The 26,046-nt window shown below is 31.4% G+C and overlaps 2 protein-coding genes across 9 annotated transcripts; both read left to right on the top strand.

Moving 5' to 3' along the window:
• The first annotated feature begins 2,229 nt into the window (after positions 1–2,229).
• Positions 2,230–12,728, top strand: LOC112019808 (TMV resistance protein N). 7 transcript variants are annotated; one of them, XM_065774112.1, is made up of 10 exons: positions 2,230–2,762; positions 5,014–6,109; positions 6,227–6,520; positions 6,628–7,710; positions 7,803–8,566; positions 8,957–9,034; positions 9,618–9,747; positions 9,921–9,986; positions 11,806–11,883; positions 11,965–12,728. In XM_065774112.1, exons 1-5 carry the CDS (start codon positions 2,272–2,274, stop codon positions 8,508–8,510), a joined length of 3,672 nt encoding a protein of 1,223 aa, XP_065630184.1. In that variant the 5' UTR covers positions 2,230–2,271; the 3' UTR covers positions 8,511–8,566; positions 8,957–9,034; positions 9,618–9,747; positions 9,921–9,986; positions 11,806–11,883; positions 11,965–12,728. The 7 variants fall into 7 exon arrangements, with proteins under 7 accessions (XP_065630184.1, XP_065630187.1, XP_065630186.1 ...); XM_065774115.1 differs by lacking the exon at positions 11,806–11,883 and having other exon boundaries at positions 9,002–9,034; XM_065774114.1 differs by lacking the exon at positions 11,806–11,883 and having other exon boundaries at positions 8,999–9,034.
• A 1,853-nt stretch (positions 12,729–14,581) lies between these two features.
• LOC112019793 (disease resistance protein RPV1) lies at positions 14,582–22,852 on the top strand. Of its 2 annotated transcripts, XM_024052329.2 has the most exons (7): positions 14,582–14,710; positions 15,403–15,915; positions 17,526–18,624; positions 18,739–19,023; positions 19,131–20,000; positions 20,093–20,856; positions 22,191–22,852. In XM_024052329.2, exons 2-6 carry the CDS (start codon positions 15,431–15,433, stop codon positions 20,243–20,245), a joined length of 2,892 nt encoding a protein of 963 aa, XP_023908097.2. In that variant the 5' UTR covers positions 14,582–14,710; positions 15,403–15,430; the 3' UTR covers positions 20,246–20,856; positions 22,191–22,852. The 2 variants fall into 2 exon arrangements, with proteins under 2 accessions (XP_023908097.2, XP_065630180.1); XM_065774108.1 differs by having other exon boundaries at positions 14,587–15,915.
• The last annotated feature ends 3,194 nt before the right edge of the window (positions 22,853–26,046 follow it).

Genomic DNA, 26,046 nt, shown 5'->3' with positions numbered 1-26,046 from the left:
TGCCAGTATTCATCAAGGAAGATTACTTTCTGAAGAGGCTATGGTCAAAATGGTTGGGTGAGAAGTGAAGAACAGAGTTGAATGTAGCAATTACTGCAATTCTGTTCAAAACAGGGGTATTGATACTTCAGAATAGGGGTATTGGTCCTTGTCTCCGTTAACTAACAATGTTGAAGTTTTCACTGTGTAATGTCTATGGTGTAGATTGTTTCTGTATTGGTGTTGTATTCTTTGGTGGTGTTTTGGACTGATTGTACATCTGTTTCTGTTGAAATGAATTGCTCACTCATCTCCCCCCACCCCCCCCCCCCCCCAAAAAAAAAATCATTTTTTCTTCACATAAGGTTGAGTCTATTTATGAGTTGTTTGATTAACTTATACTTTTCTTTAATAGTAAATACAACACCTAATTATTTTTAGCCCTTTAGAAATCTATGCTAATAATTATTCACTGAATTACAGTTGAAATCAAATTATGTGAGTTAATTAGATATATAGAATAATCTTCATTAAGAAACTCATAAAATTAGATTTATATTAACATTTACAATTAAGAATTCCATATAATTATTACAATTAGAATACGTAATTGTGAACTCATTTGCAAAATAAATAAATGTAAACAAAAAAATTTCAGAGTCAATCCTGAACTATTTATAAGCTGTGGGTTAAATTTCGCCTAGGGTTATCAGATTTCTGAAGTTAAAACCACTAAAGTCATTCTTTATATATATATATATATATATATATATATATAATTATAATATGAGAAATCATTACATATTTTAGAAATGTATGGTTTAAAAAAAGTACAAGCTAATATCATGTATAATTTGAACATCTTCTCAAAAAAGTTTAATTTGAATTGTATAATTGTGATTTCTTTTTTAATTGTACCATGCATATGCATAATTGTGATTGTTTTAAAAAAATGTATAAATTAAACTGTGTAATTGTGATTGTTTTTACTTACACTCGTGCATACTCGTGCATATGCACGAGTACAAGTAAAAAAATCACAATCATACAGTTTAAATTATATATATTTTTTAGAAAATGTTCAAATTATACATGGTATTAGCTTACATATTTTTTTAAACTATACATTTCTAAAATATATAATGGTTTCTCATTTTATATATATATATATATATGATTTAGAATTTAATTGGATTTAGACTCTTTGGTTTTTGCATCCAATAATTCACTTGCCAAAAAAATTTAAAAATTAGATGGATAAATAGCGCAAAATTAGACTCTAATTGAAATCCAATTTATAATCTAATTGGATTTGGACTCTTCGATTTTTACACTCAATAATTCACTTGGTACAAAAATTAAAAATTAGATAGGATACGTGAGGCAAAATTGAGAATCCAATTGAAATTTAATTGGATTTTTTCTAAGCTGGCTTTTAATATATATATATATATATATTAATAGGCAAAACTCAGAGAAAATTCAATTAAAATTTGAAACTAGAATCCAATTTTGTGTCGTGTGTCTAAATTTATGTAGGGATTACACAATAATTATCTACTTAAATTTGTGTCATGTGTCTACTTAAGCTTTTTTAATATTTGTGCTAAGTGAGTTACTGAGTGCAGAATATTAAGAATCTAATATTAATGAACTATAAATTTCTTTTTTCTTTTTTTAAACCAATCACACATACTCAATAAAAATCATCACACAACAAAGATCACCATACATTCTATCTTATTAAAAATTAGAAAAAAAAATGATTATAAGTAATATTAAATTTATGTAAAAATTTTAATACGTGACTAATTGTGTATGATTTTTAATATATACATACGTATGCATATGTTACATGCTTTTTTTTTTTTTAATAATTTGACTAACTATTTATATTTTTATAATAAAAATTATGTTTAATTTTAAATGCATCCAATCCATGCATATGCATGAGTTACATGCTAGCATATATAGAATTTAAACCATCAATTACACAATATAGTAGCTTCACCGACAATACAATACTGCTAACCTACTATTCTCCAAAATCTTTAAGTTCTCACCCTTTTTTTCAATGAGTATCTGTAGCTATAAGTTCTCACTTGTTATATATGTTCATTCTTCTCTTTAATTTCCTCTCCTTAGTTTTACTTTTTAAATTCTACATAGTTTCCTTTTACCCCTTATTTGTTTATTTATTTTTACTTGAAATCTAATTGAATGACATTTTGACGAGTATCTTTAATTCTATATTGTGATTCAAGGTTTACTTGTAAGCTTAGATTGGCTTTCATGGATTCAAAAAGCCCATCTTTCTCTTCTTCTAGCTATAAGTGGAAATACGATATCTTTCTAAGTTTTAGAGGTGAGGATACTTGCAAGAATTTTACAGACCATCTATACACTACCTTGAAACAGAAGGGCGTCAACACCTTCAGAGATGATAAAAATCTCGAGAGAGGAGAACCTATTTCCCAAGAGCTTTTAAAAGCAATAGAAGAATCATTGATTGCTATTGTCATTCTCTCAAAAAACTATGCAACCTCAACATGGTGTTTGGATGAACTTGTGAATATCACAAAATGCAAAAAAGAGATGGGGCAAATAGTTTGGCCCATTTTTTACGACGTGGATCCATCTGAGGTGCGAAAACAGATGGGAACATATGCACAAGCATTTGACGAACATGAAAAACGTTTCAAAGATAACATAGATAAAGTTCACACGTGGAGAGCTGCTTTGACAGAAGTGGCCAATCTCTTTGGATTTCATTTACAAGATAGGTAATTTGTGCTAATGTCATTATTTCTCTTTATATATTTTATTAAATAATTGTCTTCATTGACATGCGAGATTTATTTTGTATCTACTTGTTAGGATGTCATTCTAATGCATTTGACATGACAATAATAATCTCTGTTTTTGGTTAGGTACTAGTCCCTTTGAAATGTATAATTACTTCGTAAAAATTATAAATTATTAAAAATTTATAATATAACACTATAAGGGTACTTAAGATTTTGACATGTATAACCCTAAGTCTTTAGTTATAGCTCGTTATTGTCTTCTTTTAGATGTGGGATTACCATTTTTACATGGGAAATTGTATCTCCTTACTTTTCTACTTTTCAATGTGGAATTCATTTGAATTTAAAATGATTTACAACAAATTTCCACTTTTGACTCAAAAAATAAACAAATTAATTTTCATTCTTTACTACAATGGGAAATGATATGTCCATAACATTTTCATTACACTTTTACAACAAATCTTAACTGGTAGGTTGTTAATGGTTGTTATTGGTGGACAAAAAAGTAATTTAAGTTGTGAGACTCCAATTAGAAACAAAAATAATTTACCACATATAATTGTTGTGAAAATGTTATGGACCAAGCACTTCTCTACTATGATAGCTTCACCTTAATGAAGCTTAACTCAAGTAAGATAACTAACTTTATACAACCAAGGCCACGCTTGTGGAGGCTTGTCACGACCAATTTGATACTAGTTCGTTGTCATTCAAGAATAGAAAATGTGCAATATTCATACAAACAATACACTAGAATATTGCCAAAGGCCTTGTAACTGAATTGGCACCTCCCAATGCACAAAATGCTTGAGAGTCTAAGGGAGAAAGGGTTCAAGCTGTAGGATTAGCAACATGTTGTAATTATCTCTCAAAATACATTAGAATATTTTCACAAGACAAACAATATATATGTGTGAGTAGTTCACTGAGAAAATCTTTCCTCCACCTTATTATTCCCCTAATGGGACTCCTCCTAAAAATGGTTTACCCTTTATATCAGTCAGGTTTCTGCTCCCCTGTCCCAGCCAAAAAAAAAAAAAAAGTTCTAAAAAGAAGAGAATCCTCTTCTAACAATTTGTAGTGGATTTAAAAATTACTCCTTTATCTTTAGCCAACCCCAACAAATTGTTATAAATTTTTATTTTAGGATTCAACTAACATTTGAAAAAAAAAAAAATTGCACTTGTACTTCTCTTTCATAATATTTTAAAGGTTACACTTCTATAATCATAACGGGACATCCATTTCATTAATTTAAAAAAAAAAAAAACAGATGTTGTACGTGACGTGGATGAACTATCAATTAATTATAAAAATAAAAATAAAAGTAATCCTATTTTTTTTGTTCCTTTAAAACAAATTGTGAAACCATGGAACCTTGTTTAGGAGTTTCATACACATAATTTCAATAATTGAAAATGAAAGTTAGGGATTTCAACTAGAGAAAAGAAAGATTAATTATAGTACACATTCTTAGAATAATCAAAAGCACATATAGAATTTCTTGAAAATTAATAGGTACTCTTAAGTAGTTAAATTATTATTTTTTTAGATTTCTCTTTATAAGTTATTATTTCGATGAATATATATTGATTTGTGATATTATATTTTAATTAATACTATGCTTTAATAGAAATTACAATGTATGATTAAGTTATGTTTTAAGTGAATTTTTTTTAAGTTTTTATTTATTTATTTATGATAATTAAGATATTAAGAATTTAATTTAATTTAATATTTATATTAATTAACATTTTTTGAACCAATATTGTGTCAAACTATGTCTTATTCTTACCCTTGAAACTAAAATCCTAACTTCAACTCTACTTAATAGAATTGTGTATATATATGGCTCCAACAGTAACTCATTTCTTTATTCTCAGTGATTTGGATTTTGGAATTACCGATCTTGTGTTTGAGTTATTGCATGTACTTAGTTTTCTTCTTCTCAGTGTGAGATTTGAAATAATTTGAGGGTAATTTACATTAAAACTTAACACTAAATATATGCTTTCTTTTCGAAGGTGTAGGGTAATATGGGTGACTCAATTGTATTGCATGATTGTCGCTCTTCTTTGTAGGCACGTGTCAAAATTTATTCAAGATCTTGTGGCAGAGATATTGCACAAATTAAGTTTAACACTAAATATATGCTTTCTTTTCGGAGGTGGGGGGTAATATGGGTGATTCAGTTGCATTGCTTGATTGTCTCTCTTCTTTGCAGGAATGAGACAGAATTTATCCAAGATATTGTGGAAAAGATATTTCCTAAATTAAGTTACAAATTCCCAAGATCAGATACCAGTGATTTAGTAGGAATAGATTCTCGAGTAGAGGAATTGATGTCACTTTTGGCTATACAATTAAACGATGTTCGCATCATAGGGGTTTGGGGGATGGGAGGAATTGGTAAGACAACTCTTGCTAGATTTGTCTATCATAAGATTTTTAATTATTTTGACAGTGGTAGTTTTATCACTAATATTAGAGAAGAATCTGAAAAACACGGTTTACTTTCATTACAACAAAAACTTATTTGTGAAATTTTGATGGAGAAAAGTATGAATATTCAAGATGTTGATAAAGGAGTTCTTTTGATCAAGCATATCATGTGCCATAAAAGGATTCTTCTTGTTCTTGATGATGTAAATCAATTGAACCAGTTAGAAAAATTAGCTGGGGAGCTTAATTGGTTTGGTCCAGGTAGTAGAGTTATTATCACAACTAGAGATGAGTCTTTGTTGAAAAGATATAACATATTTAAAATATATGAGGTTAAAGAATTGAATAATGATGATGCTCTTCATCTTTTTTGGTTGAAAGCTTCTTTGAGTGATTGTCCTGCCAATGGTTATCTAAATTTGTCTCAACAATTTGTAAATTATGCCAAAGGCCTTCCATTAGCTATTGAGGTTTTGGGTTCTTTTTTGTTCAGTAAAAGTAGGAAGGAATGGGAAAGTGCATTAAATAGGCTCAACGAATTTCCTGATCAAGATGTTATCAAAATACTTCAAATAAGTTTTGATGGACTTCATGAAATAGAAAAGGAAATCTTTCTACATATTGCATGTTTCTTTAATATGAAAGAAAAATATTATGTGGAAAAAATACTAGATTATCTTGGCCTTGACCCTAGAATTGGTTTAAGGGTTCTCATTGAAAGGTCACTTTTAAAAGAATTTAAACATAAATACAAGATGCATGAACTACTACAAACGATGGGTAAAAACATAGTTCGTAAAGATCATCCTCAAGAACCTGGGCGGTGGAGCAGATTATGGATATACAAGGACATTCACAATGTACTGGTGAAAAATTCGGTAAGAGATCATTTGTAGAACTTAAGCATATGCCTTATAATGTTATTCAACACACAGTTACAATTTGAATAACTCTAGTATCTTGCAATTCACCTATCCATTTTTCATGATTATTAGGGAACAAGAGCAAATCAAGGCCTAGTCTTAGAGCTTCCTAAAGTTGAAAAACTATGTAAATACGAAATGAGATATTGGAACCTAGAAGCCTTTTCAAAGATGTCTAACCTTAAATTGCTTATAATTTATGGTGTTCAACTTTTGGATGGCCCCAAGCATCTTCCTGATAAATTAAGACTTCTTGATTGGAGTGAGTATCCTTCAAAATCTTTGCCATCAGATTTTCAACCAGATGAGCTTGCTGAACTTCACTTGTTGCATAGCAAAATTGAACGACTTTGGAAAGGGACAAAGGTAAGATTGTTATTTAAGTACTTCGATACAACTTTGTTTTTAATCTTTAATTAATTGTAAGGTTTGTTAAATCTAACTCTTCTACTTTATATTTTGGCATTTAACAGTACTTGGACAAGTTAAAGTTCATCACATTGAACGATTCCTTAAATCTCATTGCAACACCTAACTTCACTGGAGTTCCCAATCTTGAGAAATTGATTTTTAATGGTTGTATAAATTTACATAAGGTTCACCCATCTATTATGGTTCTTAAAAGGCTTACCCTTCTTGGTCTAGAAAACTGTAAAAGCCTTAGAAGCCTTCCAGGCAAGTTTGAAATGGAATCTCTTGAAATTCTCATTCTTTCAGGCTGTTCAAAATTTAAGAGAATTCCAGAATTTATGGAAAATATGGAATGCTTATCAAAACTTCACTTAGATGGCATTGCTATTACGAAACTTCCCTCTTCAGTTGAACATTTGACTAACCTTGCTTCATTGCATTTAAGAGATTGCAAGAATCTTTTGTGTCTTCCTAGTATCATTTGTAGCTTCAAGTCACTTAAAGATATTAATTTGGCTGGATGCTCGAAGCTTGACGGTCTACCAGAGAAACTGTGGAATGTTGAAAGTCTAGAGAAGCTCAATGTGAGTGGAATTGCTTTAAGAGAGCCGCCTTCCTCTGTTGTTATGTTAAAGAATCTTAAAAAACTATCTTTTCGGGGATGTAAAGAGCCACCACCTAAACTATGGAATAAGCTTTTCCCCTTTAATTTAACGCCAAGAAGAAGCCAAAATCCTGTGAGCTTGTTTTTGCCTTCCCTTTTGGGTATGTGTTCTTTGAGGAGTTTGGACTTGAGGGACTGTAGTCTCCAAACTATCACTAATGATATTGGAAACTTATCCTCTATATCCTATTTAAATTTAAGTGAAAATCACTTTAGTTGCCTTCCTGAAAGTATCGTGCAACTATCTAAATTGAAGACAATTTATTTAAGCAATTGCACAGGACTTCGTTCATTGCCACAATTGCCATCAACAATTTATCATATTACAGCAGATGGTTGTACCTCATTGGAAACATTTCCAGATGGAGTAAAACCATACGATCTCACCCAAACACATCTTTTCTTCTTGAATTGCTTCAAATTGGCTGATAATCAAGGTCAGAGTGACATGTTCTTGAAAATGCTATTAACAGTTCATCAGGTCTCTCTCTCTCTCTCTCTCTCTCTCTCTCTATATGTATATGTGTGTGTGTGTGTGTGTGAATTCTAAACATCAGAGTTTGTATGTTTCAGGAAATCTGCAAGCAATCTTTAAGATTTAGTTGCATGGCTACCTTTGATATTTTCATTCCTGGAAGTGAAATTCCAAAATGGTTTAGCCATCAGAACGTGGGGGATATAGTGACTGCAAAAGTTACTCATCCCTACAAAAATGTGACTATACAAGTGCCTTCTCGTTCAAGTAATATGTGGATTGGAATTGCTGTGTGTGTTGATTTTTCAAGCCCCAATTCTTTACTTTCTGATAAAGGGGAGTTTTTGGTATGTCGCATTCTAACCAATAAACATAAAGGTTCAAACTTTTACGTAGGCTATTGCCCTAGATTGGTTCAGATTAAATCATGTCATCTTTGGATGGCCTATTTCCCCTCTCAATCGTTTAAAAATAATGATATCGGATTGAGTCAAATTGATGAGAATGGATTCGTACAGATGGAGCTTAGATTTCGATGGGATTTAAACCAAAGCCTGAAGGTTAATAGATGTGGGTTTCGTATGGTATACAAACAAGACTTGGAAGATATAAGAGAAATGATATCAGCTCAATCCAGCAACAGCGTCTGCATCACTCCTTATGAGGGTTTGGATGTTCACAATGATTTTCACAATTCAACAGAAGGTATCAAAATGAAGCGAAGCCGTGATGAATATGAAGGGGCTGGACCTAGTGGAGAAGGCAGCTCTAACGATGTCCCACACTCAAAGAGGATTGAAAGATAGAGAATATATGGGCTCATGCCAACTCTGATTGCAACGATTCTAATGAGGGTGGCTTGGTAAGTCATCTTTACAAAGACTCTGTAGCTTCCTTTTGTTTTTGCTTTTGTTTTTGTTAAAATGTCATTGCCATTACTAGTTTGTTAAACCTGTTAAGAGTGTCAGAAGCCACCTTGTGCAAATTTTCCTAGAAAGAATAAATCCCAAATTTTAGTTAAGTAGTTTTGAATTTTTTGATAATATACAAGGAAATTTAATGCAAATCAACCATATATATATCACTTGCTTGTTTTGTTTTAAAATTTAAAATTTTAGTTTTAGTTTTTGTTGTTTACAACAAATTTTTATTAACTTTCTATTAGTTTTGGTGGAAAGTTAATGCAAATCAACCATTGTCTTTGCTTTGTTGAGTATATTAGCCTCAGCTGCTTTATATTTGCACTCACCAGCGGTTTCTTATTCTTCCCTCTCTTGGTCGGTGGCTCCTAAAGTAGTTGCAAGCAGTGGCAAACAACCATCTGTGAAAGGTGAGTGTGCTTTTTCTTTTCTTTTCTTTTTTTGGTCTCATACCTGAATGCATCATAAATGTAGGCTGTCAAGCTGAACCAAGACCTATTTTCTTGTGTGTTTGGTTTTGCTATGAAACTTGATGTGCTTCTTCTGCTTTTTATTTATTTGGACTTTTCCCCATGATTTCTGATCTTCTTATCCCTTCTTATTTTGTTGGATAATTATTATTATTTTTTATTTTCTAATTGCTTAAGTACTTGGCTTAATTTTGGTTTGTTTTGAATCTTGGACTAATGGGGTTAGATAATTGCAAAGACATTGGTTGTATTGCTTAAAAAAAAAAAGTCCTGATTTTAACTTTGGTGCTGCTGCAATTTGAATCAGAAGCAGTAACCGCCTCCTGCTGCATTTTATGTATATTTACTATAAGAAATCATTAAGCAGATAAATACATAAATAAATAAATTAGAAGCTCTAATTCAGATTATGGCAGGTTCATGCATTTCAAAGGTATGCTAGAGGTTTTCACATTATTTTCTTTGTATGTTATAGTAGCTTCTAATTGCCATAAAATCTGATGCAATGAGATGGTACTTGCAGCTTTTACTGAACAACTCAAAGAGGATTGGAAGACATATAGAGGATGTATGGCTCAGGGTAACTCCGATTATATTAATCTTATTATGGTGACTCTGATTGCAAGGATTCTAAGGAAGGTGGCCTGAGACTGGTAAGTCATCATTACATTGATTCTGTAGCTTCCTATTGGGCACATATATACTACACTTTTTTTTTTCAATTTAAACTTTTGAATTTACTTTTAAGTGCAGCACTTGATGCATAGACTCTGTAGCTTCCTATTGGGCCTGTGGTACCCTTGATTTTTTTTTTTTCTTTCCACAGAAAGTTGGCCATGATAACAAGGAATCTTCCTTGTCCACAAGATTGTTTACAGGAAATCCATAATATGTGAGTTTTTTTTTTTTGTCAAAATGTTATTGCCATTACTAGTTTCTTAAACGTGTGAGTGTCAGAAGCTTACTATGCCATTTTCATTTTACCACCTTGCTCAAGTTTTTCCATAAAAGAATAAATTCCAAATTTTAGTTAAGTAGTTTTGATAAACTTATATTGGGAACAAGGTACAAGGAAATTTAATGCAAATCAGCTGTATATACATCATTTGCTTATTGTTTGTAATTTTTTTTAATAGTTATTTTGCGCTAAATTCTTTTTAATGCTCCATTTGTTTTGGGAAGGTTTATTCAAAATTTCAAATCAACAATTGTCTTTGTTTTGTTGAGTACATCAGCCTCAGTCCCTCCATACTTGAACTCCCTGAAGTTCTCTTTTGTTTTTTTGTAGGATTTCTTTTTGTTGAATGATATTTCTGTGTTCGATGTAATGCGATGAAGACATATATGTTAGAATACAATAGACTATATAAAAATATAGTAGATCATGCCTTTGTAAAATACCATGATTTTGCAATACAACTAGCTGCTGTGATTTTAAGATTTCATGCATAATGGTGCTAGCGTATTCCTGTTTATATCCTTCGTTGGACTCTTTCAAACATTCAACACAATAAAGATGTAGTTAGTGAAGGGTTTGCCAATATGAGTGTAGGCTGTCAAGCTGAACCATGAAAATATTTACTTCTACTCTCTCTCTTTCTCAGTCTCAATTCCGAAAAATTCTATTTAACATATTCTAACAATGTATGTAAGTGAGATTTGGAATTGATAGGCTTAACTCATGCAATTATATTCTTGACAGATTGCCAACAACTACAAGGTGGTCATGAAGATGTTTGACTATAAATTGTTTTTACTGAATTTTGGCTTATTCACTTTAGCTTTCTCTGATTAGTTCACTTTTTTTTTTTATACCCAGCTTGGGGGTGTGAATCAATTTGGAAAAAGATCTATTTTCTTCTGCTTATGGTTCTGCTATGAAACTTGTTGGGTTTCTTCGGCTTTTATTTTGTTTTGGACTTTTCTCCATGATTTTTCATCTTCTCCCTTCTGGTTTTGTTGTATTTCAATTATTATTATTCTATGTTGAACGGGTACAGACACGGCTACGTGTATAGGTACGGTGGTACAGTATTTCTTGAAAAACTGAAGTACGAAATATCTGGGATACGACAATTAATTAATTAATTAATATTTTTAAGGTATATTTTAAATATTTTTGGACATAATATGTTTATTTTAAGCTTTAAAATTAAGTAACAAAAACAAAATGCTTGAAAACATATCTAAAATTAATTTAAAAATAATAATAAATAGCAAAGGGACACCCATAAAATGTTGTCTAAATTAAAAACCAATAGTTCAAATAAATTGAACATCTAAGTTGCATGGGTTCCCACACGGGTCCGGGTACTTGGCTATTTTAGCCTCGTCCATGCAATATAGTTATTATTATTATTTTCTAATTGCTTAGGCACTTTGCTGAATTCCAGTTAGTTTGGAATCTTGGACTAATGGGGTTAGATGACACTGATTGTGTTGCCTTGAAAAAATAAAACTCCTACTTTTAAATTTGGTGCTGCTACATTTTGAAAAAAATGAGTAACTGCCCTGCTGCATTTTATGTCTATTTGATATAAGAAATCATTAACCAGATAAATACAAAGGTAAATAAATTAGAAGCTCTTATTCGGATTAGGGCAGGTTCATGCATTTTGAAGGCATGCTAGAGGCTTTCACATTATCTGCTTTGTATGTAATAGCAGCTTCTAATTGCCACAAAATCTGATGCAATTAGATGGTACTTACAGCTTTTACCAGACAGCTTTCACATAGCTGGAGGTGCTTTCTTTGTTATGCGTCCTCAGATTACTTGTTTAACATCTAGAGTAAGCTTAATCTGGTTGAGATTGAAAGTGAATACAGGCTAATTTGAATTACTGAGAGAACAGCAAAATATTCTTGTGCAGGTGCATAGAAGTGAAACTGTATAAGGAAGAAATGCCCCAAGGTTAAATGGTGAAGATCATCATCTGGTTTCCTAGCAGGATGCACGGACACGAACACGGACACAGATACGGATAAAGGTATGGGTACAACACAGCAACACGAGTAATTTTTAAAAAATTATAACATGAAATGGTAGGTACGACACCGGTATGACATTGGTACGGCACCCTAAATGAAGTGTCCATGCATCCAAGCTGGTTTCCCAAAGTAATTCCAAAACATGCATTTATAGGATGGCTAAGGGTTCACAATAGATTGTCTAAAAAAGATCAAATTTTTTAGTGATATGCTAATCTTGATGCTCAGTGTGTTATTTGTAAAAGAAGAATTAAAAGTATGTACCACTTATTTTGTGATTGTTCTTTCTCAATGTGGATATGATGAACCATAATGTGCTGCTGTCTAAAACCCAAAGTTCTGTTGGCTGATTATGTTCTACGAGGAGAAATCAGTTGTGTCTAGACTGGCATACTATCTATCATATTTGGCTTCAGAGGAATGCCAGTATTCATCAAGGAAGCTATTTTCTAAAGAGGCTATGGTCAAAATGATCTGGTGGGAAGTGAAGAATAGAGTTGAATGTAACAGTTACTACAATTCTGTTCAAAACAAGAGCTTTCTTTGGGGGTATTTCATGTTCTGTACTGTTAATGGTCCTTGTCTCCTTGAACTAACAGATTTGGAAATTTCATTTTTTAATATTTATGGTGTGGTGTAGGATGTTTGTGTATTGGTGTTGCTTTGTTTGGTTATATTTTGAACTGATTGTACTTTTTTTTATAAATGAATCGCTCATTCATCCAAGAAAGAAGATTGCTTTTCTTTCATGGCTGTAGCTGCAGTAATTGTTATTTCTGAAATGGTCATTGGTTTCAAACTTGGTGTACCCGAAAGGAGAAAGCACGATACTGTGAAGAAGGAAAAGATGGATCGGATTCTCAAAAATAAACGCTGTGTTGCAATTTCTCTTTGGTTGCAAGACCAGCAAATATGATGGCATCCTCAAGAATGCACAAAATCAGCTACAAAAATTGGATATATGCATTCAAGATCTTGGAGGACAAGAATAGCTGTTTAGGCGTTTGATAGAAACAAGTGTCTCCATTCTCTAACATCCTCAACCACTACTCCTCCAATTAATGCATTGCAGGCTCTACTTTCCTAAATTGTGTTGTAATTCTCTATTTTAAAATAATATATTTCTGGCTTTTAATTAAGAAAAACAATAGTCTCATGGCATTTTTTTTTTCCTTTGCGTATATTGATGACCTCGGAGACATGGAACATGTACTGCGATGTTTACGTGCTTGTTAGACATTGAGCATGCTTGGTCATGTGGGTTCAAGCCTCAATCCAGGCTTGAATATAATAAAAACACTAGTGCCTAGGCATGCCGCATGCATGCCTGATGATGAGTATTCTACAATTCTTAAGGCCTTTGTTCTTGATGAAGCATCAGAATTTGAGCTTAGTGCAGCTCTTGAACCTTGATACATAGATTTTATAGCTTCCTTTTGTGTGACTCGTTGGGCTTACACAATTGGTTCAAAGAAACAACCTTAGTAACGCCGTTTGAAAGTACTGCTGGGGAAGTCTAGTTGTTGGATGGGCTTACCTTTGGGGCTTGTTGTAGTGTACTCTATTTGTTATTAGGAATGGGCCTTTACTGGCTTGCTTTCTTGTGATGGTCTAAGTAAGAACTGTTTTTTTTTTTTTTTAATTCTACAATTCTTAAGGCCTTTGTTCTTGATGAAGCATCAGAATTTGAGCTTAGTGCAGCTCTTGAACCTTGATACATAGATTTTATAGCTTCCTTTTGTGTGACTCGTTGGGCTTACACAATTGGTTCAAAGAAACAACCTTAGTAACGCCGTTTGAAAGTACTGCTGGGGAAGTCTAGTTGTTGGATGGGCTTACCTTTGGGGCTTGTTGTAGTGTCCTCTATTTGTTATTAGGAATGGGCCTTTACTGGCTTGCTTTCTTGTGATGGTCTAAGTAAGAACTGTTTTTTTTTTTTTTTTTTCTCTCTCTCTCTCTCTCTAAATTATACTCTATATCTAGGATTCAAAAAGATGGAAACAAAACAAACATTTTGAGTCTTCGTTTTGAGAATAGTTTATTTAGCTAAAGCTAAAAAAAATTTTGCATAAAGAGTAGAAAAAATAGGTTAAAAAATAAGTTGAATAGTACAGAACTATGAATAGTATTAAAAAATAGACCCATAAATATTAGCAAAAATAAGTTAAAAATGTAAATAAACTGAATTTTTTAGCTCCCTCCAAACAGTTGCTAAGACGAATTTTCAACATTGTTGGAGAGAACTTAACCGAAGATACTAAACATTGCCAACCATCAAAGTCAAGCTTAATTTTGAGTTCAAATCCCCATTTAATGACAGAAAAAAAATTACTCAATTTGTTTATTTTATATAAAAGAAAATTTATAAATTATTTTTAAAATAAAAGCACACTTTAAAAAAAAAAAATTAGATAAGTAAATAGTATAAAAAAATTAAAAAATAAAATAAAAACTATAGCAATTTACCTCATCCCACCTTCATTTTGGTCACATTTGCATTTTATTTAGCTTTGCGCCTTTGCCTTTAGAACTAGCAGCAGGAACCAACGTCTTGGATTTTGGATCTCTCCATTTCTCTTACAGCTCCAAGACGTTTGTAGTTTGCAGATTCTGATTCAAGTTTTCAATGTAAGTTCTCAATCTCTCTCTTAGTTTCTCTCTCAATAATCAATATACTCTGTCAATTTTTTTTCCATACCCATCTTCTTTTAGGAGCTTCTCTTTCGGTATAAATTATGAAAATCCATCTTTCTTTATTGTTGCTTGTATAGACTCATACCCAGAAAAAATTATTGGCTGTGTATCAATTTTGCTGTCGTAGTTCCTCATATTTAATAATATTTGGCACCTATGGGAAAGTCTCTGAGTTGATTATTTAATAATATTTGGCACCTATCAAATTTATGCAAAATGTTTGTTAAAGATTCTGATTAGTGGTTTTTATAGTCATAAGCTCAATGTAGTTTGGGGGGTCTCTCGTGTTCTTAGATATCAATTTATGCCACATGCCTTTCCATTGTTTCCATGGCCTTTATTGTGATCTTAATGAACGTAGGGATTCATTTTGAATCGCTGATTGACCTGAAATAAAAATTGAACTGTGATTAATTTAATTGAGTTCACAACTTAGGTTAATTATTTTTGAATTCCCATTGTTTGATAAATTGTCCCAATGAATTAACTTTGTGATTCCTCTCCCTAGTTTCACTCATTTATTTCCAAATCGTTTCATTTTACACCTTATTTATTAATTTTTACTTTTAAAAAGTTAATTGAATGAAATTTTGACTAGTATCTCTAATTCTATATTGTGATTCGAGGTTTACTTGAAAGCTTAGATTTTATTTCATGGATTCAAAAGGCCCATCTTCTTCCTCTTCTTCTAGCCGTAAGTGGAAATACGATGTCTTTCTAAGCTTCAGAGGTGAAGATACTCACAAGAGTTTTACAGATCATCTCTACACTACTTTGAAACAAAAGGGAATTTTCACCTTTAGGGACGATGAAAAACTTGAAAGAGGCAAACCTATTAAACCTGAGCTTTTAGAAGCAATAGAAGAATCATTGTATGCTATTGTCATTCTCTCGAAAAACTATGCATCCTCAACATGGTGCTTGGATGAACTTGTAAAGATCATGGAATGCAAAGATAAGATAGGATTAATAGTTCATCCCATTTTCTACGATATGGATCCATCTGAGGTACGAAAGCAAACAGGAACTTATGCACAAGCCTTTGTCAAACATGAAAAAGAGAATATAGATAAAGTTCACATATGGAGAACTGCTTTGACAGAAGTGGCCAATCTCTCTGGTTTGTCTTTACATGATAGGTATATTTTGCTAATAACATTATTTCCATTGAATATATTAAATTGTTGTCTACATTTACATATACTAGATTTATTTTGTAACTAATTGTTGTTATGATGTGATTCTAATGCATTTTTCATGAGAAAAACTACATTCATAAATGATTGTGTATTTGTCCCTTTGACATGTATATTTTGTTGGGTCCTAATCTAATCCTGTGTGAATTAAGAAAATTAGTTAAGAATTTTAATCAATCTTTAGAAAATATAATCACCAAAATCACTAAATTCACCAAGTCAAGATATCAATCACACAAGAACATAGAGATTTTCAATATAAATACAACGATTGAGGGGTAGTTCTTTCAGATTTGGGTTTACCTTGACATGTAAGGTTGAAAAGTTTGCTTAGATTAGTTTATTTAGCAAATAAGTCAAGTTCATGCAAGCTTAAGTTTAGGTTCAATTATAAATAATTTGAGTTCAAATATGATAACGTGTTTATAAACAAACTCGTGAGTATGAGATTTGATTTGACCATGTATTAAATTATATGTCTATGTATATACATATACAAAAATATACTTATATAGGTTTGAGATTGGATTGTGTAAGTTTGTAAAATGGTTCAAATTATTATTTGTAATTTATTGATAATATAAATAATCTAATTTGTAATAAAAATTACATATATTTTTTAACAATACAAGATTAGTGAATTCAATTTTTATAAGTTTATAAACGAAATAAGTCTATCTAATTAACTCAAATAGTATAATTTCAACTATAATTTAGATATTAATTATCATAATAGATTTGTATATTGGTAGCAAAAAATTTAGTTATAGTGTTTATTCTATATGGGTAAAGGATAAGTTAATTAATAGAGCTTGAACATTTAATATAATTTGGTGATAAGCTCAAGCTTTGATTGTATTCTAAATAAAATTAAATGAATAATACTAAAAATTTTACCCTCTCATCTCATTTAAAACTCTATTATTTTTGTTTATTATAATTCTTAATATTACACAAAAATAAGTCTTTGATGATTGTAACTCATTACTATCTTCTCTTTGATGTGCTAGTACGATTTTACAAAAATTTATTACTTCTCCTTCCTTTTCTAATTATCAATGTGGATCCATTTGAATTTTAAACGATTTACACATTGACTCAAATTCCCTCAACCAAATCCAAGCTTGGATTGCGTGCGCTTATCTCAAACCAATTTTGTATATCCACTAAATATCTTATTCTCTTGAATTAGGTTTGGATAGAACTTTAAAACTTTGATGCTATTTTGACGTAAATCTAGGATAGCATACATAAGTGCATTCATATGTATACATATATTTCAACCTTATTCCTCCTCATATGAGAGGACCACCTTTAACAGCATTGTTTATATATAAACAGTAACTCATTAATATGTTTTCGGTGATATTGGATTATTAATGTTATATAGAAATTATTTCATTGAATTAGTTCTCTACTTCTCAATTGAGATTTAATAGATTTTGAGGCTACTTTACAACAAAACTTAAAACACCCAATATCTGAATTTTTTAGGGTTGGGGGTGTATTGGGCGGTTCAATCATATTTGCTTAATTGTCTTTCTTCTTTGCAGGTATGAGTCAGAATTTATCCAAGATATTGTGGAATTCATATCACATAAATTGAGATATCCATTACTAAGAGATATCAAAGGATTAGTTGGAATAGATTCCCAAGTGGAGGACTTGATGTCGCTTTTAGCTATAGGATCAAATGATGTTCGCATTATCGGGATTTGGGGAATGGGTGGAATCGGTAAGACAACTCTGGCCAGAGTTGTTTACGAGATGATTTGTAGTGAATTTGAAGGTGATTGTTTTATCGCTAATGTTAGGAGTAAATCTGAAAAATATGGGTTACTTCCATTACAACAAAAACTTATTAGTGATATTTTGAAGGAGAAAAGTGTGGATATTTATATTAGGGATGATTATGATGGAGTTCGTATTATCAAGAATAGCTTATCTCATAAAAGGATTCTTCTTGTTCTTGATGATGTAAATCACTACAGTCAACTAGAAAAGTTAGCTGGGGAGTCTAATTGGTTTGGTCCAGGTAGTAGAGTTATCATAACAACAAGAGAAGGGCGTTTGTTGAAAATGCATAATGTATGTGGAATATATGAGCCTCAAGGACTAAATGATATTGAGGCTCTTCGTCTTTTTAGTTTGAAAGCCTTCAAAATAGATAACCCCCATGAAGATTATCTAAAATTGTCCACATATTTTGTAAATTATGCTAAAGGCCTACCTTTAGCTATTGATGTTTTGGGTTCATTTTTGCATGGTAGGAGTAAGGAGGAATGGGAGAGTGCATCATATAAGCTCAAGGAATATCCTGAAAAAGAAATTAATGAAACACTTGAAATTAGTTTTAATGGACTTAAGGATATAGAAAAGGAAATATTTCTACATATCGCATTTTTCTTCAATATGAAGGACAAAGATTATATAGTAGAAATACTAGATTGTCTTGGCCTTTACCCTACATTTGGATTGGATGTTCTCATTGAAAAGTCTCTCTTAAAAGATTATGAAAATAAATATTGGATGCATGACTTACTACAAATAATGGGACAAGACATAGTTCGTCGAGATTATCCTCAAGAACCTGAAAAGTGGAGCAAATTGTGGCTGCATAACGACATTCGCAATGTGTTGATGAAAAATACAGTAAGATACGTTTAGAGAATATACCTTATGATGTTATTCAAAGAAGTTGAAATTTGAACAACTCTAAGTAAGCATATATCTTGCAACTAACTCATTCCTTTTTCTTATTGTTAGGAAATGGAAGCAATTGAAGGACTTGTTCTTGAATTTGGCGAACTACATAAATCAGAAATGGCACATTGGAATCTTGAAGCCTTTCCAAAGATGCCTAACCTTAAATTGCTTATAATTCATGATGTCCAACTTCTACATGGCCCCAAACATCTTTCTAATAAATTAAGAATTGTTGATTGGAGTATGTATCCTTCAAAGTCTTTGCCATTGAATTTTCAACCATATGAGCTTGTTGAACTTCAATTGTTGCATAGTAAAATTGAACAGCTTTGGAAAGGGACAAAGGTAAGATTGTTATTTAAGTACTTTGATACAACTTTGTTTTTAATTTTCAATTAATTGTAAGGATTATTAAAGCTAACTCTTCTACTATATATTTTGGCTTTGAACAGTATTTGGACAAGTTAAAGTTCATCAAATTGAATAATTCCTTAAACCTCATTGCAACCCCTGACTTCACCGGAGTTCCCAATCTTGAGAAATTGGTTTTTAGTGGTTGTATAAATTTACTTGAGGTACACCCATCTATTATGGTTCTTAAAAGACTTACTCTTCTTGATCTAGAAAACTGCAAAAGCCTTAGAAGTCTTCCAAGCAAGTTTGAAATGGAGTCTCTTGAAATTCTCATTCTTTCTGGCTGTTCAAAAATTGAGAGAATTCCAAAATTCATGGGAAGTATGAAACGCTTATCAAAACTTCACTTAAATGGCACTGCTATTACAGAACTTCCCTCTTCAATTGAACATTTGACTAATCTTGAAGAACTATCTTTTCGAGGATGTAAAGGGCCACCATCTAAACTATGGAATAAGCTTTTTCCCTTTAATTTAATGCAAAGAAGAAGCCAAAATCCAGTGAGCTTGTTATTGCCTTCCCTATTGGGTATGTGCTCTTTAAAGAGATTGGACCTAAGTGACTGTAGTCTCCAAACAATTCCTAATGATTTTGGTAACTTATCCTCTATAGCTATTTTAAATCTAAGTGAAAATCACTTTAGTTGCCTTCCTGAAAGTATCAGGCAACTATCTAAATTGTCGGTAATTTATTTACGCAATTGCACAAGACTTTGTTCATTGCCACAATTGCCATCAACAACTTTTTGGGTTGTAGCAGATGGTTGTACCTCATTGGAAACATTTCCAAATGGATTAAAACCACACCATACACATCGTACACATCTTTTCTTCTTGAATTGCTTCAAATTGGCTGGTCAGAGTGACATGTTCATCAACGTGCTGAGAATGCTATTAACAATTCATCAGGTCTCTCTCTCTCTCTCTCTCTGTCTCTGTAAATATGTGTGTGTGTGTGTGTGTGTGTGTCAATTCTAAACATCTTGGTTTTTATGTTTCAGGAAATCTGCAAGCAATCTATAATATCATATCCCTTTGGTTCCTTTAATATTGTAATTCCTGGAAGTGAAATTCCGAAATGGTTTAGTCATCAGAGTGTGGGGAATAGAGTTAATGAACAAGTTACTCATCCCATCAAAAATGTGAATATATAAATGCCTTCTCGTTCGAGTAATATGTGGATTGGAATTGTTGTGTGTGCTGTTTTGTCATGCCCCAATTTTTATCTTTCTGATATTTTGAGATGTTGCATTCTAATCAATAACCATAAAGGTTCAAACTTTTTTGTAAGCATTAACCCTAAATTGGTTAAGATTAAATCACATCACCTTTGGTTGTCCTATATACCCTCTCAAATGTTTATTGAGAAAGTGAGAGCAATATTGAGTCAAATTGATGAGAATGGAATCATACAGATAGAGGTTAGATTTCAATGGGATTCCAACTACTTCCTGGAGGTTAATAAATGCGGGTTTCGTATGGTATACGAACAAGACATTGAAGATATAAGAGAAATGATATCAGCTCAATCCAGCAACAGCACCTGCATCACTCCTTATGAGGGTTTGGATATTCACCATGATTTTCACAATTCAACAGAAGCTATCAAAATGAAGCGAAGCCGTGATGAATATGAAGGGGCTGGAGCTAGTGGAGAAGGCAGCTCTAACAATGTCCCACACTCAAAGAGGATTGAGAGATAGAGAATGTAAGGGCTCATGCTAACTCTGATTGTGACGATTCTAATGAAGGTGGCTTGGGACTGGTAAGTCATCATTACATAGACTCTATAGCATCCTATTGGGCATATATATCTTTAGTTTTTGTTTTTGTTTTTGTTTTTTTTTTTTGTTTTTTTTTTTAATTAATGTTTTATGGAATTTTTTAAGCTTAGAAATTACGATGGGCATATATATCTTTAGTTTTTGTTTTTGTTTTTGTTTTTTTTTTTTTTGTTTTTTTTTTTAATGTTTTATGGAATTTTTTAAGCTTAGAAATTACGTTAAGTTTATGTTACATAGACTCTGTAGATTCCTGTTGGGCCAGTGGTAACCTTGTTTTTTTTTTTTTTTGAGAGAGAAAGTAGGCCATGATACAAAGGAATCTACGGAGTCAAAAAATTGCAATAACTAGGTTCTTAAACCTGTGAGTGTCAGAAGCTTACTATGCCATTTTCATTTTACCATCTTGTACAAATTTTTCCTTAAAAGAATAAATCCCAATTTTTAGTTATATATATATATACACACTTTTGATAATAAGGTACAAGTTGCTCATGAAGATATTTGACTATAAATTATTTTTACTGAATTTTGGCTTATTCACTTTAGTTTCTCTGTTGAGTTCACTTATATATGCATGCATGCATGCATGCATACATACATACATATATATATATGCTTAACTTGGGTGTGAATCAATTTGGAAAAAGACCTATTTTCTTCTGCTTTTGGTTTTGCTTTGAAATTTGTTGGGTTTCTTCTACTTTTAGTTTATTTGGGCTTTTCTCCATGATTTTTCATCTTCTTATCCCTTCTTGTTTTGTTGGATTTCAATTATTGTTATTTTTTATTTTCTAATTGCTTAAGTACTTGGCTTAATTTGGGTTAGTTATGGATCTTGGACTAATGGGGTTAGATAATTGCAAAGACATTGGCTGTATTGCTATTGCTTTAAATAAAAAAAATAAAAATAAAAAATTCCTGATTTTAACTTTGTTTGTGCTACTATTTGAATCCGTACGAGTAACTGCTCTGCAGCATTTTATGTCTATTTACAATAAGAAATCATTAAACTGATAAATACATAAATAAATAAATTAGAAGCTCTATTCAATTTTGATGGCATGCTAGAGGCTTTCACATTATTTGTTTTGTTTGTTAAAGTAGGTTCTAATTGCCACGAAATCTGCTTCAATTAGATGGTAGTTGCAGCTTTTAGTGGTCAGCTTTTTTTTTTTTTTTTTTTTTTTTTTCTTTCTTTGTCATACGTCCCAAGATTGCTTGTTTAACATCCAGAGTAATCTTAGTTTGGTTAAGATTGAAAGTGAATATAGGCTAATTTGGATTACTGAGAGAACAATAAAATATTCTTGTGCAGGTGCATGGAACTGTATGAGGAAGAAATGCCCAAAGGTCAAATGGTGATGATCATCATCTGGTTTCCCAAAGTAATTCCAAAACGTGTGTTTCAGGCTGGGAAAGACTAACGGTGTTCAACATAATGTCCACAAAAGACTAAATGTGTAGTGATATGCTAATCTTGATGATGCATCTGTTGTTTGTAAGAGAAGAGTTAAAGGTATGGACCCCTTATTTTGTAGTTGTTCTTTCTCGATGAGGATATTGTGAACCATAATGAGATTATGCTCTAGGATGAGAAATCCATTGTGTCTATATTGGCATTGTGGTTTACAGTGTATCATAATTGGCTTCAGAGGAATGCTAATATTCATCAAGGAAGACTACTTTCTAAAGAGGCTATGGTCTAAATGATTGGGTGGGAAGTGCAGAAGAGAGTTGAATATAGCAGTTACTGCAATTCTGTAAATGGTCCTTGTCTCTGTAAACTAACAATGTCGGAGTTTTTACTTTGTAATGTTTTATTATTGTTAGAGATTTTACTTTGTAATGTTTATGGTATAGGCTGTTTCTGTATTGGTGTTGTATTCTTAAGTGGTGTTTTGGACTACGTGTACGTCTGTCTGTTGAAATGAATTGCTCATTCATCCCAAAAAAAAGAAAGCATTCTTTTTCAAATTAGGAAGGTTGAGTTTATTCACAAATTGTTTGATTAACTTAATGCTTTTCTTATATAGTAAACACAACAACCAAATATTTTTAGTCTTCTAGAAATTTATGCTAATAATTATTGACTAAGTTATGGTTGAAATCATTTTATTTGAGTTAATTAGATAAAATGATATTCATTAATGAACTCATAAAAATTAGATTTATATTAAACTTTTCTAATAAAATTTTGTATATAATTATTACAATTAAAATGGACTATTTATAATAACAAATTTATACAATCCAATTTGAAGTCTACATAAGAATGCTATATATATATGAGTCCGGTTAATGTGTGCCCTAAGGGCACACATTAAGAATATATATATATATATATAGAGAGAGAGAGAGAGAGAGTCCTTAAATTAAATCTCATACTTAATTTTATTTATTAAAAAAAAATTTATTTGTCAGTTTGTTCATGAATACATTATTATAAGCTCATTCTAAATAAACAAACAAACCAAATAAATAAATTATGGATCAAGTTTGAACTATTCATAAACTGTTGAGTTCATTTACGTTTGGGGTCGTCAGATTTCCAAATTTAGCTAGGTTAAACTATTTCTGTTTACATTATCTTCCTTCAAGTTTTGGGCTTCCATAATTGGTGCAAAGATTGGAACGTGCCTAGTAACATTGTTGGAAAGTGCTAGTAAGAGTCCAGTTGATGGGCATTAGCATATCTTTTAGACCTGTCGTTACTTTTCCCTATATTTCTTCTAAGGAAAAGCTTAAAGGCAATTAATGCTGCTAAAAATTTAGTGAATGGACTATTGGGGAGCCTGTTTTCTTGCATGGGACTGAAATCTGAATGTGCCCGCGCAAAATAAAATAAGAGAGAGACCATAAGAAAAACCACTCAATTTATTTATTTTATGCACAACTTTTTAATCATTGTCTTTAAAAAATAAAATCATACAACTGCTTAAATTAGCAGCAGGAACCAAATTGTGGATCCCACCTTCAGTCCGCGCGAGAATATAAGGGTAGGATGAGTGTGTGTATATATATATTTCTTTTTTCATTCTTTCTTTTGTTAAAAAGCGACTATGCCGCTACGGTGCTTTTGTACTTACACTATGTGTGTTTGCACTATGCAAGTAACGTAGTAGCAACAGTGTTTTGGTTTTTTTTCTTTTTTTTCGGTTTGTTTTGTGCTTTTTGGTTTTTTGTCTCTTCTTTCTGCTAACATTTATATTATTATACTGACACAACGAATTTTATAATATTTTCACAATTATTGATGTTTCAATTTTTTACAAATCGAAATAAAATAATAAAATATGAGACTGTAGCCAACCACAACTAAAAATAAATGTTTTAAAAAAAATGTTACAACACTTATTGTTATCACAATATTTTCACAATTGTTGAAATCTCAGTTTCTTATAGATCAAATAAAAAAATGCTAAGTTCACAACAATTTAACATTAATTTCTATCGTGCCTAAAAAAGTTTTTTTTTTTTTTTTTCACTAATCAGTTTGTGTTTTTTTTCTTTAAATATTTATGTAAGCTGTCATATATATTGTTATACCGATACAACAAATTTCACAATATTTTTACAAATATTGAAGTATCAATTTCTTACAAGTCGAAATAAAATAATAAAATATGAAACTGTGATTAATCACAACTAAAAATAAATGTTTTGAGAATAATAATAACAATGTTATTAGCTTAAAACCAATAATAACTTGTCATTTAGAATTTATTCTAAAAATGTTATGAATATAGCATTTCTCTCAAATAAAATAAAAAAAAATATCTATTCGAATCCTAAAAATGAAAATATTGTGAAAATATTGTGATATTTTATTGTATTCTTAGATTTCTTTTTTAATATAATCAAATTGGGTAAGCTAAAATTCACGATTTCACACACAAAATCTATATTAATTTTCTCACTATTGGGGGCAGCACGTGCTTTGCACGTGCAGCCAACGCTAGTATTTATTGAAAAGAGGGTATAATATTTTTAGTTGTGATGAGTATGGTATAATATTTTATTATTTTGTTCTATTTTATTTTAATTTATGATAGAACAACTCTTTAATATAGATCGTTTTATACTAAATTCTAAAGATATTGTGAGTTCTAGTTAACTTAACTGGTAAAGTTTCTGATGATTAAATAAGAGATTTGAAATTCAATTTCAGTCTACACCATACACCAATTGGTGTTTTGACTTGATAATAAAGAACTATTATCAGGAGCGGACACTAAAAGTTGAAACTCTCTTAAAAAAATAAAAAAGTCTACAGATATTTCATACTTTAAAAAAGCAAGGGCCATTACTTAGAGTGAGTTTGGTTAAATTTTTGATACAGTACTTTTAGAAAAAGTAGTGGTTTCAAAAAGTATGATATAAAACTAGACTTTTTTAAAAAGTAGAATGTTTCGTAAAAATTGCTAAAAAAATACTTTTTGAAAAAATTGAGTGTTTAACTAGTACTTTTAAAAGTAGTTGTAGGGATAAGGGCCTAAAATTGTATGTTGGGCATTGGGTCTTGGCTGAAGACATTGGTTGGTTCGAGAGTGAATAAACGGTTGTGGAGGTATTCAACTCAAAATCTCATGAGTAGGTTGCAAACGGAAAGGTTGGTAGAGGTAGTCCGAGGAGGAGTATCTTCTCGGATGAACAAATCATAGATCAAATGTATATCTTATCGTTTAAAGTGACATTCCGAAAAGTTCTACTGATAGGGATGTGCATTATAAGAGTATAAGGGGGGATGGATGCTCAGAAACATCTAAGAGAAAGTTGCTATCACCACATTAAATGCTCTATAGCTAACTTTCTGGCTGCATTAATGAGAAAGTGATATCTTAACAGTGTTTTTCAGTCTTATAGCTATCCCCAAAGACTTCAAGAAAGTGTTGATGGGACAGAGTATCAACACCAACCATTTGGCTAGCAAGTGGAGAGTAGAGATGAAAGGGGAAGATAGTATAAAAGAAGAAGGAGACAATGAGAGAAAGTGATCGAAATGAGGAAAAAAAAAGACTGTAGCAATCACAAATTGCATTTGTAACCGAACTTGAGAGAAACATATAAGAACCAATCTCTTCAGACTTTTCTTCTTTAATTTAAACTTGTGTATTTTCATTCTTTTGTCATCAAAGTCTACTTTATTTGTTGTCTAATTTACTAAAACTTAG

This window comes from Quercus suber, unplaced genomic scaffold (genome assembly GCF_002906115.3).
Source record: "Quercus suber isolate HL8 unplaced genomic scaffold, Cork oak 2.0 scaffold_86, whole genome shotgun sequence".
NCBI lineage: Eukaryota > Viridiplantae > Streptophyta > Magnoliopsida > Fagales > Fagaceae > Quercus > Quercus suber.
The sequence above is the reverse complement of the archived record's forward strand: the minus strand, read 5'-3'. Positions and strand labels throughout refer to the sequence as shown.

Excerpts from the sequence above, each read along its gene's own strand:
- LOC112019808 (XM_065774115.1), top strand. The coding sequence starts at position 2,272 with ATGGATTCAAAAAGCCCATCTTTCTCTTCTTCTAGCTATAAGTGGAAA. Across the intron at positions 6,110-6,226 it reads ATGTACTGGTGAAAAATTCG|GGAACAAGAGCAAATCAAGG; the intron begins GTAAGAGATCAT and ends CATGATTATTAG. Across the intron at positions 6,521-6,627 it reads GACTTTGGAAAGGGACAAAG|TACTTGGACAAGTTAAAGTT; the intron begins GTAAGATTGTTA and ends GGCATTTAACAG.
- LOC112019793 (XM_024052329.2), top strand. The coding sequence starts at position 15,431 with ATGGATTCAAAAGGCCCATCTTCTTCCTCTTCTTCTAGCCGTAAGTGG. Across the intron at positions 15,916-17,525 it reads GGTTTGTCTTTACATGATAG|GTATGAGTCAGAATTTATCC; the intron begins GTATATTTTGCT and ends TCTTCTTTGCAG. Across the intron at positions 20,001-20,092 it reads TGCTATTAACAATTCATCAG|GAAATCTGCAAGCAATCTAT; the intron begins GTCTCTCTCTCT and ends TTTATGTTTCAG.